General features: G+C 33.6%; 1 protein-coding gene across 13 annotated transcripts in view; it reads left to right on the top strand.

Moving 5' to 3' along the window:
• Positions 1–14587, top strand: part of kcnma1b (potassium large conductance calcium-activated channel, subfamily M, alpha member 1b) — a 90469-nt gene that overhangs the window by 9087 nt on the left and 66795 nt on the right. For all 13 annotated transcript variants that reach the window (XR_016147150.1, XM_089122426.1, XM_089122419.1 and 10 more), the window contains exon 2: positions 12416–12568. Coding sequence is in view for 12 of the 13 variants with exons in the window: in XM_089122426.1 (XP_088978552.1) it covers positions 12416–12568 (153 nt within the window). In the remaining variant the exon portion in view is untranslated. The remainder of the gene's footprint in view (positions 1–12415; positions 12569–14587) is intronic.

The following is a 14587-nucleotide window of genomic DNA, read 5'->3' on the forward strand; positions in this document are numbered from 1 at the left end:
GTATTTGCTTTTTTGCATATTCTAATTTAGCATTTTTTCATCTCATCCCAAACTACGAGACAATCAAAAACATCATTATATTAAAAAAGTTTATATTTAATATAAATGGTGCCTTATTACAGTAATATATTGTTTATTATTGATTTTTTAACATTTAATAGTTTTTGCTCTCATCCTGATGCATAAAACAACCAAAAATGTAAATTTTAAAAATATGTTTGTTTGTTTTTTCACATCAGATGGTGTAATATCGTTTATACATAAACGCGTAGTTGCCGAACTTGCCATGTTTTATTTAAGCTTAATCTGTTTGTTACTTGGAACCTCCCGCCTGTTTTAGTTGTGTTTAATTCTTGTTATAGCAATCAGATGCATTGCAAGCTGATATATGAAGAGTTCAGATGCAAAAGCCTCTAAGTGCCATTTGAAATTTTCTTCTAGAATGATCATTTTTATCAAGCTTGTATATTTAAGTTCAGTGATTTCACTTAAATGGCAATGATAATTACCTATTAATTGTCATTTAAGTGAAATTACTGAACTTAAATATACAAGTTTGATAAAAATCATCATTCAAGAAGAACATTTCAAATGGCATTTAGAGGCTTTTGCATCTGAACTCTTCATATATTCATTTTTAATGTTATCAGCCCATTAAGAAAATTAGTCCGATATATTAAAGCTGATAAAAATAATGTATTATTTCCTTCAGCTGAGACACTTCAGATGGGTTTGAATTGCTTGAAATATGATTGAAATCACTTCAAAAAGAGAAAATACAGTTCAGTGCAACAGTTTAGTCTGTGATATCGGTTACATAAAATAATAACGAGAACATTATAATTGTGTGCTTTTAATGGTGAGACTTTTGTTTTTGTAATCAGGCTCTCACAAATTGTTTATAAATTTGGATTTAGGTTTATCGGCCAATATATCGGTTATCAGCATTCGAATATAATGAACTATCGGTTATCGTTATCGGCCAAACTTTTCATATCGGTTTGAGTTAGAAAGCCAACTGTAAAAAATATTGTTATATAAAAAAATAAAAAATAAGTAAAACATAAGTAAAAAAAATATAAATATAAATAGAATATAAAAAAATAAGTAACCTGGCTGCCTTAAAATTTTAAGTTCATTGAAATGGAAAAATTTAGTTAATACAATGAAGGAGATTGATTTAGTCATCAGAAACTCAAAATATTATGTTATCTGAACTACATAAATGATCTAAGTTGATTTGACAAAAGAAAAAAATGTTGTCATTACAAATCATGAAAATATTTTTTTACAGTGTGTGTCAGAACAGCTGTAACGGGACACATTTACGTACATGTTTTTGGTGAATTGTTGGGACAGCAGGCAGGCAGGCCACACCTCATGAAACTAGGGTGTGTGTTGTGACTGTTCGTGTGTGTTTGAGGATGTTTGGCCGCCGGAAATGTGAGATTTTGCTGATCAGAGAGTTTTTCAGGCACTTCCTCTATCAGTTAATTAACTAAATGGCCCAAACTCCTCCAGCGAGCTCTGAGTTATGGTTTATTATTCAGACTGATGGATATAGATTCAGGCCGGCCAAGAGCTGAGATGGTGAAACCCATTCCGGAGTATTTTAACTTCAGAAGTCTTGTGGCCATTAAACCGAGTCCTGTCAGAATAACTAAATAACTGTCAGAGCGCCGATGTTTCCGGCCGGCCTGACAAATGATGCCAATACACTTTTAATGTGGATGAATGTGACTTTGCCAAATGAAAAGTTTCCCTGCCTAATTTAGCCTCTCAAGATGGAGCATCGTTGAAGAGTTTGAGGACATGATCGTATGATTAACATGCGGTTTCTAATCTGAGCGTTTAATAGCACTGCAGAGAGGACACAGATGCTGTGTGTGACGTGTGTAGTTGTTCTTGTTGTGTAAAGGCTAATGTTTAGAAAGTGAAGACACAATTAAGCAATTAAAATAACTAGTCTGTAATTGTTTCGAGTATGTGTGTATATATTGTAATTGTATGTATATGTATGTATGTGTGTATATATATATATATTATTGTTAATATATTTCATATCAATATATAAAATATAATATTTATAATAAATTTATAAATATAATATTATAAATATATGTGTATAGAAATATGTGTGTTGGTGTATACATATATACAATATATATATATACACACACAAAAAATGAGTAAACAAAATTTTGTGTTAGATTCGTATATACAGTATATCGTATTCCACTATGAGAATATATATTTATATATATATACATTTTATAAATAATAAAAAAAATATTTTTTAATACATTTAAATATATATTTATATATCTTTTTTCTTCTTTTTTATAAAGGTGTAGGCTATATATATATATTATTGATATTAATGCATTATTTATTTATTTTAATTTTTTTTATTTATTTTTATCATCCCATTTAAAAAAAAGATATATGTATTTATTTATTCAATATAGATTGTGCGATTGTGTGTAATGAAAATTATGCAAATCGCAAATATACTAACACTAATGTTAATAATACCTCAAAATAGGCACATAAGCAAATTTCTATTCATGTATTAATTTTTATAACCTCTTAAATACATTTATATTTTATTGTATTGTTTATAAACGTATGCTTTTGTTTATTAAATATAGATTGATTTTGTAAATAAAAGTGGTAAAAAAAGGGTTGTTTTGATTAAAAATCTATAATAGAGTAACATGTGCATAAAAACATTTTGATTAAAAATCTACAATAGAGTAACATGTGCATAAAAAAACCAAACACAAATAGCAAAAGAGTGTTTTCGGTGCCATTATTGGAGCTTTATCTAATGTAATGTACTTTATCTTGTCTTTGGATTGAACGGCTGAGGACGAATATATTCATATGAACATTGTTGTTATTTATCAAGCATGAAATCCACATGCGCAACTGATGTGTCATTCTGTTCCATGTTGACGGATGAAACTAGCATAACTTGTATTATGAGCCCCACCGGGGGAAAGATTTATAGGTTTAATGTTTGCAGTAGGAGTTTGGGACGTGTGTTTAAAGCGGCTGTAGTTTCCCATTAGTGTTCTTCCTCTGTGCTTTACTGCCGGAGCTCGTCTCTGTGATTCACGAGGGACGTTTTCAGGATTAATTGGAGCAAGGGATCTCTGCCATCACTGCCGGACATTTTTCTTTGAACTTTGCCATCTTTTAAATTAAATATTTATAGAGAGCGAGCATTTCTGGGCGACATTTCCATGCGAGATCATTAGGCCGGACAGATCTGCCGTTCGCAGCCAATTAGTCGTTTCCGTCGTTCTGTTCCCGGTTCGAGGACGCCGTGTCCCAGCTAACTATTTTGCATTCTGGGAACGTTAGTTTTTGGTTCCCAAGAACGTTCTCTATTGGTGATCCAGGAAAGTTTTCTTAACGTAAATAGAACGATCCTTTAAAGGCCTGTATGAGACAATCAATATATCGTTTTTTTCCAAATGTATTTGTTTATTCAGGATTAAAAATCATATTTATTTATTTATTCACTGTAAAAAAAATTGTTGGTTTTCAACTTAAAAAAAAATAAGTAACCTGGTTCACTGTAAAACCTGATGAGTTCAACTCAAACCATTTGAGGAAACTGATTGCCTTAAGGCAAGGCAAGGCAAGGCAAGGCAAGTTTATTTATATGGCACATTTCATACACAATGGCAATTCAAAGTGCTTTACATAGAAGAAATTAAAATAATCAAAAGAAATCAGAATAATTAAAACAGTTTAGAATAAAAAATAAGAAATAATGAAAAATAAAAATTATGATAAAAATAAAATACAGTAAATTAAAACTATTTAGAATAAAATGAAGTGCAGTAACAGTCAATTGTTTGAGTTAATAAACTTAAATGCCTTAAATCATTTAAGTTTATTAACTCAAACAATTTAAGCATAAAAAAATATTTTAATTGTTTCCAAGTAACTCAATAACTTATTGCTAAGATAACTTGGGTAAATAAAGTTAATAGTACTAATTAGTTACTATAACTTAAATCTAGGAAGTACACTGTAAACCTGAATAAGTTGGCAGAACTCAAATCACTTTTAATAGTATAAACTTAGTTGGCTTTAAAAGCTAATCTGCTGATGTAGTAAATGCTAACATATTAGAAACAGTATGTTACAAGCACAGAAGCACTTGCTGTATGAGCGTAAGAATATAAAGGGATAATTTGCTCTCAAATCAAGCTGAATGCACCACTAACTATCCTAAAGCCAACATTAACAGAAATTCTTCTAAATTAGCATAACAAAACATTAATCACTACTAAATCTCACACTTAACGTTAATCTTACACACAAAAAAACGTTATATTGCGCTTAATTTTAGCATTTACACTCTCTTTCGAGTGCCATCGGCAAAGCATGCTGGGAAATAGTATCCCAGCCGTTTTAGTTAAACTTAAGTTCGTCTAAATTAAAATAAATTATTTCATAAAACTCGAAACAATGAAACAGTTCAGTTTAAAATATATCAGTTCTGTGAACTTGAAAGAAAAAAAAGTGCTAAATACTCATAAAAATTAATTTGAATTTAAGTTTGTCCTACTCAAACTAATTAATTATTTTGACCATTAGGGTTTACAGTGTTGCCTTAAAATTTTAAGTTCATTGAATTGAAAATATTGAGTTAATACAGTGGAGGAGATTGATATAATCATCAGAAACTCAAAATTTGATGTTATCTGAACTACATAAATTATCTAAGTTGATTTGACAAAAGAAAAAAATGTTGTGATAACAAATCATGAAAATGTTTTTTTTTACAGTGTAATTAGATTTTCTGTTTTCTTCGGGATAGTCCCGTATTTCAGCTTTATTTTTAGTGTCATATTATGGAAAAATCGTGTTTTGGAGAATCAGATGCGAAGATAATAATAATTATAAAATAATGAGGATCTTCAAAAAAAAAAAAAAAAATGTGATAATGGTGATCCACACCAGGAGCGCTTTGTCAGACAGATCCCAAGTCAGTTTGGTCAAACACAGACGCATCATGTGGAGTGTATCTCACACTAATAGATATACAGCCGCTTAGGGCTTCAGTGAATGTGAAAACTGGATTTGTGTCAATATATTAGAAGCATTCAGTCTTAAAATGACAACAGCCTCTTCCATTTTCCTTCTCCATACAAAATAACGATCCTATAATAACCGACGGTTGTGTATCTGACGAGAGACGAGCATCATCATCATCATGTTAGACCCACTAGATCAGCCCCTGTTATGCTAACACACAGAGGATAGATGTCTAGAATAGCTTAGTGAATGATAGAAAGAAACTCACAGATGCTTGTTAGTGCCTTGATAATAATATTAATAGTTCTTGCATTTATTATCTGTTGTATTATTGGATTTATTAAGGTTTTGATTAATGGTGCTATGGATACTTTTGCATCTTCTCATTATGCTGTGATGAACAGAATTGTTAAACATCATTAACTCTAATCAGAATGAAGGAAATGTTGATGGAAGGGTAAAATGCATGATTAATGAAAGTGATCTGAACGGTCATGCTGAGATTATCCACTTCTGATGTATGAGCGAATCAGGGAAACTCATCTTTCTCTCTCTCTCTCTCTCTCCCAATTCGTTATGTCCATTATTCGCTCAGCATATTTGAATGTGGTTGAGATGGAGGACTTCTCTGTTAGATGGTGTCCGAAGGTGCGCAAGATCAGGATGGAGAAAGTTTCCATATACGGATGTGATTTCCTCTTTATATGATGTAATAATAATATACTGTATAGTCTATTGGGTGATTTTGTAAAACTCCCAGAAATGGAAACGCTTGTAAGAGATAAAATCAGTGTCATCGTGATCGGCTCGTCAGCCTGACACTGATCGCAGATGCCGCTTCTGTCCTCGCTCGCATTTTTCTCCATTTTTTTCATCCAGACAGTTTAAACCAAACACTAAATGGCTCTTAAATCTCAGCTGCCAAAGAGTAAACACACATGAAAATATAGGACATAAATACAGCCTTTGACGGCTAATAAAGCTGAGAGCGAGCGATTGATCCTGACTGTGTTTGGATCTGCTAACCGTCAGAGTTATTCCCTGTTTCTGTTTAACTCGGGCTCTGGAGACAGACTCTCATACGTCTCTGATGTGGAGACTTATAGTCTCCGTCTCACGTGATTTCAAACGATTTCAATAGGCTTTAAAAATGCACAGTGCACGTATAACGTTTTTAACAATGAAATAAATGAAGAATGAATAAATTTGGCAATGATAATTACCTATTAATTGTTATTTAAGTGAAATTACTTACAAGTTTAATAAAAATCAACATTAAAGAAGAAAATTTCAAATGGCATTTAGAGGCTTTTGCATCTGAACTCTTCAAATATTCACTACCGTTCAAAAGTTTAGAGCTTGTAAAATGTTTTAATAAGTCTCTGCTCACCAACACTGCATTTATTTGACAATCTGTACAATTTGTAAATTACAATTTACTCTAATTTTACAATTTACCCATCACTCTAATATGATGATCTGATGATCAAGACACATTTATGATTATTATCAATGTTGTAAACATTGTTCAAAGAAAGTTCAAAAGAACGGCATTTATTTGAAACAGTAACATTGTCTGTCACTTTTGATCAATTCAATGTTTCTGTTGTAATTGATCATTAGATATAAGAAGATGTTTGTGAAGTGTTTGGCTATCTGGGGAGGTTGCTGGGTGTGACACTTTAGGAACATATGGGACATGACCTTTGACCCTAGTACTGACTTTTGTTGGTGGTCTTAAGGGATAACTAAGTGGTAAGCATGGCTCTCTTACCATATCTCTTATAAAGGCTGCCCAAATTTTTAGCAAATTGTACTGACCCACAAACTTTGAACAGTAATGCAATTATAATCAACATTTTTCATGTTTTATCCACCATCTTGGAATTATTTAAGACTTGCAGTCTTTTTTAAGTCAATTAGTCAATTATTAAGGCTTGCAGTGCATTATGGGATTGTCTTCTCTGAGAAGTGTGACATCCTGACTAAAGGAAAGAAAGAGCCTCGAGGTTCAGTCTTAGATATCATGTAGTAGCCGGTGTGTGTGTGTGTGTGTGTGTGTGTGTGTATAGCAGCAGGGATTTCTCAGTAACGTTAAAACAAACACACAATGGCGTCACACGAAGTCGAATCTCGACTGTTATCGGCTGAAATGGATGTTTCTTCCTTTTTTGGCGTGTAGAAAGTGAGCGTCGTTGAATCACTCGGATTCCTTTGGCTTCAGGCAGGATTATGTTTATTGTATCAGTGTGTTTTATCAAACGTAATACTTATCTGGGAGAATTAGCTTTTGGAGATGTTTGGCACCATATATAGTGAAGTGTAATTTATTCCTGTGCATCATTACTCCAGTCTTCAGCGTCACATGATCCTACAGAAATGATTATAATATGATGCTCAAGAAACATTTATGATTATTCTCCATGTTGAAAACATGTTTTTACATTTTCATTTCAGGATTCTTTGCTGAATAGAAAGTTCAAAAGAACAGAATTGATCTGAAATGGAAAGCTTTTGTAACATTAATCGCCACCATTCAAAAGAATTTATTTTTTATTTTTGGGGGAAAGAAAGTAGAAAATACTTTTATTCATCAAGGATGAGTTAAATTGATCAAAAGTTACAGTAAAGACATTTATAATGTTAGAAAAGATTATATTTTAAATACTTTTATTATATACTTTCTATTCATCCTAGAATTTTGGGGGGGAAATGGTAAACGACTGTTTTCAACATTGAAAATAATAATTGATGTTTTTTTGAGCATAAAATCAGCATATTAGAGTGATTTCTGAAGGGTCATGTGACACTGAAAACTGGAGTAATGATGTTGAAAATTCAGCTTTCAAATTACATTTTAAAATATATTAAAATAGAAAACAGTCATTTTAAATTGTCATAATATTTCACAATATTACTGTTTTTTCATCAAATAATAAAGCAGCCTCGGTGAGCAGAAGAGACTTCATTTAAAAACCTTTAAAAATCTTACTGATCTAAAACGTTTGACCGGTAGTGTATATATATATATATATATATATATATATGAAGAATTTGATTTCATTCTGACTGTAATCATAGCAAAGTCTGTGCATCTGATAGTGATCTACTTCTTTTAAAATGTATTTTTTGAACGATGTGTTTCTTGTTTCCTGGTGTGTGTGTTTGTCGAGTGTAACGTGATTACGTGTGTCTGTTGTTTCTCACGGCTGTGTTTGGCTCTCAGCGCTGACAGTCTGATACCGCACATGACCTACAGATTCTCCTCACTATATGGACACACACTTTATACCCTCTTGCAATTAAATATGCTTTTTTTTATTACTCTAAAGTTAACATGAAATCTTATTTTTATGGAAAATTGCAGTGTTTATGAACGAAATCTAAATGAAAGACGATCAATATCAACATGAAAACTAAATGAGCTTATTTACTTTCTTAATTCATGTTCCTGGTTTAGTTGTGAATTAACAGCACTGAAAAACATGTTTGCCTTCATAATCTACAAAAATGAATAACTTACTCCACCTCTTTACTTTTCAGCTCACTACTGTTCAAAAGCGTCCGCTCAGAAAGTTTTGTTTTTGAAGGAAATTAGTACTTTTATTCAGAAAGGACGCATTAAATTGATCAAAAGTCACATTAATGACATTTATAATGTTACAAATAATTTTATTTCAAATAAATGCTGTTCTTTTTTGAACTTTGTTCATCAAAAATCCTGAAAAATAAAATTTTTCATCATGGATAATAATCATAAATGTTTCTTGATCATCAGATCCTCATATTAGAGGGATTTCTGAAGGGTCATGTGACACTGAAGACTGGAGTAATGATGACGAAAATCACAGGAAAAAATTACACTTTACTATATATTCACATAGAAAAGAGCTGTTTTAAATTGTAAAAATATTTAATAATATTACTGATTTTTTTTGTCAGATAAATTGGTGAGCAGAAAAGACTTTTTTAAAGAAATCTTACCGTCCCCAAACTTTTGAACAGTGTGTATGGACACTTTTACCATCCCATCCCCGTATGAAATCAAGTCCTCTACATTTCTCTCATGTAATCTTCTCTGGCTCTTGGAAATATTTCACATTATGGAAGTAAAATGGTTGTGAGTGCATCAACACAGTACATGAAACTCATCCTGGTGTGTGGTGAAGTGTTTACAGGGTGTGTGAATGTTTCAGAGTGTCGGTAGGCCAGTGCTAACGTGTGTGTGTGTTTCAGTGTGGCATGTAAGGCCGACTGCTGGTGTGTTGCGCGTCTCACATGTGTGGGATTCTCTGGCTGTCGTGTTGAACTGTGACACCGGACTCCAGCACTGACATCCAGTTATAGACACACAACCCAATATGAGCCTGTATGAAGCGCTGCGAGTGTGTGTGTGTGTGTGTCAGTGTATAGAGGAGCGGGTGACTGACATCAGCATGTGAAGGGCACGTGTGTTTGTCAAATGCTAAACGTCATACGTGGGCCGTCGTGAGATACTCCGAATGCTTTCTGAGCGGTTCAACATTACATAATAAAAGTCCTCTCTAAATGTATTCAAGCCTTATGGAGATCCCATCCTAAAGATGAAGCTCAGACACACTTTCGGACGATTTAACCATCTTACAAAGGCCAAAATAAGAGAAAAGCACGGTTGTTTACTCATTACCAATTAAAATTTAATCTTGAAATGTTTTAACGTGACGTGTCTACGGCAAGAGCTCTTTTCAGTCACTGCTTTCTTTTCCTCGTGATTATTTTCTTATCATATACGGCACATTTGTGGCCTGTTCTCCAGATTTAATTTATGATATTCTAATAATTCACTTGAACGCCTGAAGAATGTTCTCTTTCAGGTTTGTTTTCACTGCTAAATGTAATGAATAACCTGTCAAAATGACGGAAATCACTTTGAAATAGGCTTGCCGCGATAGACGGTGTTGACGGTGTTACCGGTTTTAAGCCCCATCACCGGTGACATCACTTTCCCACCGTGACACCGCGATGTCTTGACTTTTTTTTTTTTAAAGTATTCGTTTTTGCTAAAATATTTATTTGAATTAATTAAAAATAATAATTTTCAATTATTTAGTTCTGAAGAGAGCATTATAATTAAAAATGAACTGCGCAACGCGTGCCGTCACGTCACAGATCAGCAAGCATCAGGATTCCATTTAGCACGTGTGGAGACGAGAACGAGTCAAATTACAGAAAAGCAAGATAATGGCGGAAGATTTGGTGTCAAAACGCAATGCAAAAGCGCCTGTTTGGCAATATTTTGGCCAATATATATTAATGTTAATAAATGCCAATTTATAGTGTTGTACTTTTTTTTAGAGTGCTGTCATTTATGTAGGCTAAGGTCCTTTTTAAAGTTTTTATTTTATATTCGTCTCTTTTTATTTGGTTTTATCTTATTTAAACTTTGTTTAATTTATTTAGGCCTATTTTGTTTTCTTATTCGTTAATAAACGTTTTATTTTTTTTGGGCCCACAGTTTGCCGATTTTCACTTTTTTCAGCCTATGCATGGGGTTATTTTTATTCGTTCGTTATGCTAATAAAAGTTCTGTCTATATTTTATTCGTTTATTATTCTAATAAAAGTGCTGTCTAAATAAAAGTTTATTGTCAGCGAGTTTTTTTTTTTTTTTTTTGTCCATTCCAGCAATTGACGCTGAATTGCAATTGACGCTTATTTCGAAAGTGAAAGTATGTCATTTATGTAGGCTAAGGTCCGTTTTGAAGTTTTTATTTTATATTCGTCTCTTTTTAATTGGTTTTATCTCATTTAAATTTTGTGTAATTTATTTAGGCCTATTTTATTTTCTTATTCGTTAATAAACGTTTTATGGTTCTTATTTGTTTGGGCCCACATTTTGCCGATTTTCACTTTTGTCAGCCTATGCATGGGGTTATTTTTATTCGTTCGTTATGCTAATAAAAGTCTATAAATAAAAGTTTTATTATCAGCGAGTTGTTTTTTTTGTCCATTCAAACAATTGACGCTTATTTCGAAAGTGAAAGTATAACGCGCACGCATTTAAAAGCTATTTAACCCCCCCGCCCTGCCCTCCACGGTGACACCGGGATTACCGGTGTTGTCACACGTCGATTAACCGGTGGGAAATTTTCCTCACCGCGGCAACCCTACTTTGAAATAGTGTCACGTAATCCTGAAGTTAATAAACATTTTTGATTAAGACAACATAAGCTATTAAGTTGATCCCTAACCCCACCCAACTCCACCCCTTAGATCTGGATCCGACTCCGCCCCCTGGATCTTGTGTACTGCAATGAAGTGCTACTGCACTATGGGGTTATTTGGTGTGTTGAAAGTAGACCTTGTTGAAGCTTTTAGACTTTTAAATGTTCTTTTAATTGTCTTTTAATCTCATCTTGAAACCTTTTTAACATATTGTGTTCATAGAGCGAGCCTTTCACTGATTGTTTACAGCTTAACGGAAGTTCGCAGGAATAATGTGGATCGAGACATTATTTTATCACGGGTTTAATTGTTTTTCCGTATTGAAAGTCCTGCTAAATTGTCTAAAATACTGAATATTTATCATTTTATTTTATGGTTATGGTTATATTACTCATCTTCAATACAAAATATAATTTTTTTCCATTAACATAGTGCATTTTATTAGATATGTTGTTTCATATGCTCTCTGACAAGTCAGATTTCCAATAATTATTATTATTTTTAAATAAATGCATTTGTATTTTTTAAGCTCTGCCACTGAACATCACAGAGATGTTTGCTTTGTGATGTTATATTTATGACAATTAAACATGTTTTCCCCTAAATTATCATTACTGTAATGCATTCAGACCATTTAATACTCAATTAGATTCAGATTATTGTAATGCAGTAATTTATACCATATAAAGATGATTTTTTTATTTAAATCAGAATAAATTAAATTCAGTACAACTTATACAATTATGTATAAATATTTTTTTTAATTTTTTTGCATTATGACCCCCCCCCCCCCTCAAATATTTAATATAAAATAATAAAAATAATAAAAAAATATTTTTATTACAATTTCTCAATAAAATAATGGTTAACTTTTTACAGTAATGTTCATTAGTTAAGATTAGTTCATCTATTAACTAATAATACATGTGTTACTGTATCTATTAATCTTTGTGAATGTTAGTTAAAAAAAACCCAGCTGTTCATTGTTAACTAATGTTAACAAATACAACTTCTTATTTTAATTGTAACTAAGATGAAGTAAGTAATGTTAATTCTTAGTTCATGTTAACTAATGAACTTTATTGTAAAGTGTTACCAAAAATTGCCAAACATGAATATTATTTTCTCTTGATTTCCTTTGATTGTGTGTGCAGGACGTGCAGCGGGTCGTTACTCTCAGTGACGGAGTGATTAAAGGAGGAGTGCAGCGCGAGACGGAGCCGGCGAGTGAGGTGGGATGGATGACCTCTGTGAAGGACTGGGCCGGGGTCATGATCTCCGCTCAGACTCTCACGGGACGCGTGCTGGTGAGTCCTCTTCAGTCTCTTCATATCGTCCAGCTCACACACTGCAGATTTATCAAAGTCAGTCAATGACAGATTGAGCTAGAATATATTTCTGGAAGATTTTCTTAAAGCTACACTGTGTGATTTTTACCCCCATCTAGTGGTGAAAAGGTATATGACCATCCAGTGAATATTAGTTTCTGTTCCTCTCAATTCCGATTTCGCTTTAACTCCTACGGTGGCCAATGTAGTCCAAGATTAACATGGCTTCCAGTTCCACCTCGTCCATGAGTGTTAACTCAAACGTAAACGCGAAAGGCGAAGCTTGAATTAACGGGTATGTCCCTCTTTGGCTAATGTACTTTCAAGATGGAGAGCGACATTAGACCCCCTCACCCGTATGTGTTTTCAAGGGCATATTATACACTCATTACTCAACGAAGTAAATATACATTAATGTGCACATATATTTTTGAAAGAACGAAGTGTTTTTAGCTAAGAATAATCTAAAAGAGTTACACAGTGTAGCTTAAAGGAGTAGTTCACTTTTAAAAAACTCTTTTGCTGATAATTTACTCGCCCCCATGTCATCCAAGATGTCCACGTCTTTCTTTCTTCAGTCGAAAAGAAATGAAGGTTTTTGATGAAAACTCCATATAATGGACTGAGAATGAAATGTTTTGTCTTTGCTTTTGGTGCTTTTAAAAGTTTTTTTATTCTACTATTATAACGTCTCTCCTTGTTGAACTTTGACTTATTTAGTAATAATAACTATAATTCTTATTCTTGTTATTTTATAGCCACATGAATACATAATCACATCATTTTGCCAAATTGTGTAGCCCTACAAAGACGTGGATTTTATTTTAAATCAGATTTTAAAGAGCAGTGTTTCCTCTAAGATTGCCGCTGTATTTCCCCCTGGGCAGCGCTGTGATTGGCCGTGGAGGGGTCGATCATCAGACACACACACACACACACACATCTCATGCACAGATGCTGAGGCTTCGCGAGGGAAGGGAACCGCGCGTCGGTTTAATAATCTCACGGGGTTTAGAGGGTTTTGTCATGGCGAGAGCCGCACATGTTGGGGAACGTTACTGGGATTGTGATTGTGTGACGGCTTAGAGCAGAGACTTAACCAGAGCAGATTATCCTGAGTCTGATGCATCACACACACACACTTTCTCACACACTGTATCATATATCACGAGCGGTGTAATATATCTCTCACACATACCTAACGTGTCACTGTTTACACACACACACACATGTCCTAGTGTGTCCAATCACATGACTTATTAATATGCCACACAGTTGCCATGGAGGAAATGCGCTTTATTGAAATACAGGCCATCGGAAAATATGATCTTATCTAATTATATTGATGAATTATTACATGTGTGTGTTTGTTTAATGGGGGAAATGAACATTGATGATCAAAAACACACAATGTGAACATGCTGGAGTATAGCAATCATTTCCTCTCCAGTTTACAGGGATGGTCCGTAACCATGGTGACCGCAGTTAACTTCCCTACAGCGTGTGTGTGTGTGTGTGTGTGTGTGTGTGCTCCACGTTATTTAGGGGTCAACTGAAATCCCTTGCAGCTCAACACAAGTCTCTCACTCTTACTCACAGTAGCAGTAGTTATTAGAGTTCAGTTAGTTGTTTAGAGCTCATATTTCATTTGATACACTCACACACACACACACACACACGAGGAGGTCCCTGTTGATGAGTGTCTAATTTGATGAACATGAATACAGTGATGCGTGACCTGATCACATGACCCCTGTGCCCAGGTGTAACCGCATCTCTTTCATTAATGGTGAGGGACACAGCGATGATGCGTTTCCTGTTCCCCTCCCGAGAGGGGCGTTCTTCAGGGATATTTCAGGAAAGGGTTTTATTAATTCATGAACTGTTCGGCTGCGTATGAAACGGGTTTAATGGCTTTGGTGATGTATTATTCTCATGACTTCAACTCTGAAACATCCTTCTACTGAGCGTCTAGAAATATATAACACTAATATATTC

Source organism: Pimephales promelas, chromosome 17, assembly GCF_988280905.1.
Source record: "Pimephales promelas chromosome 17, fPimPro1.hap1.1, whole genome shotgun sequence".
Classification (NCBI taxonomy): Eukaryota; Metazoa; Chordata; class Actinopteri; order Cypriniformes; family Leuciscidae; genus Pimephales; species Pimephales promelas.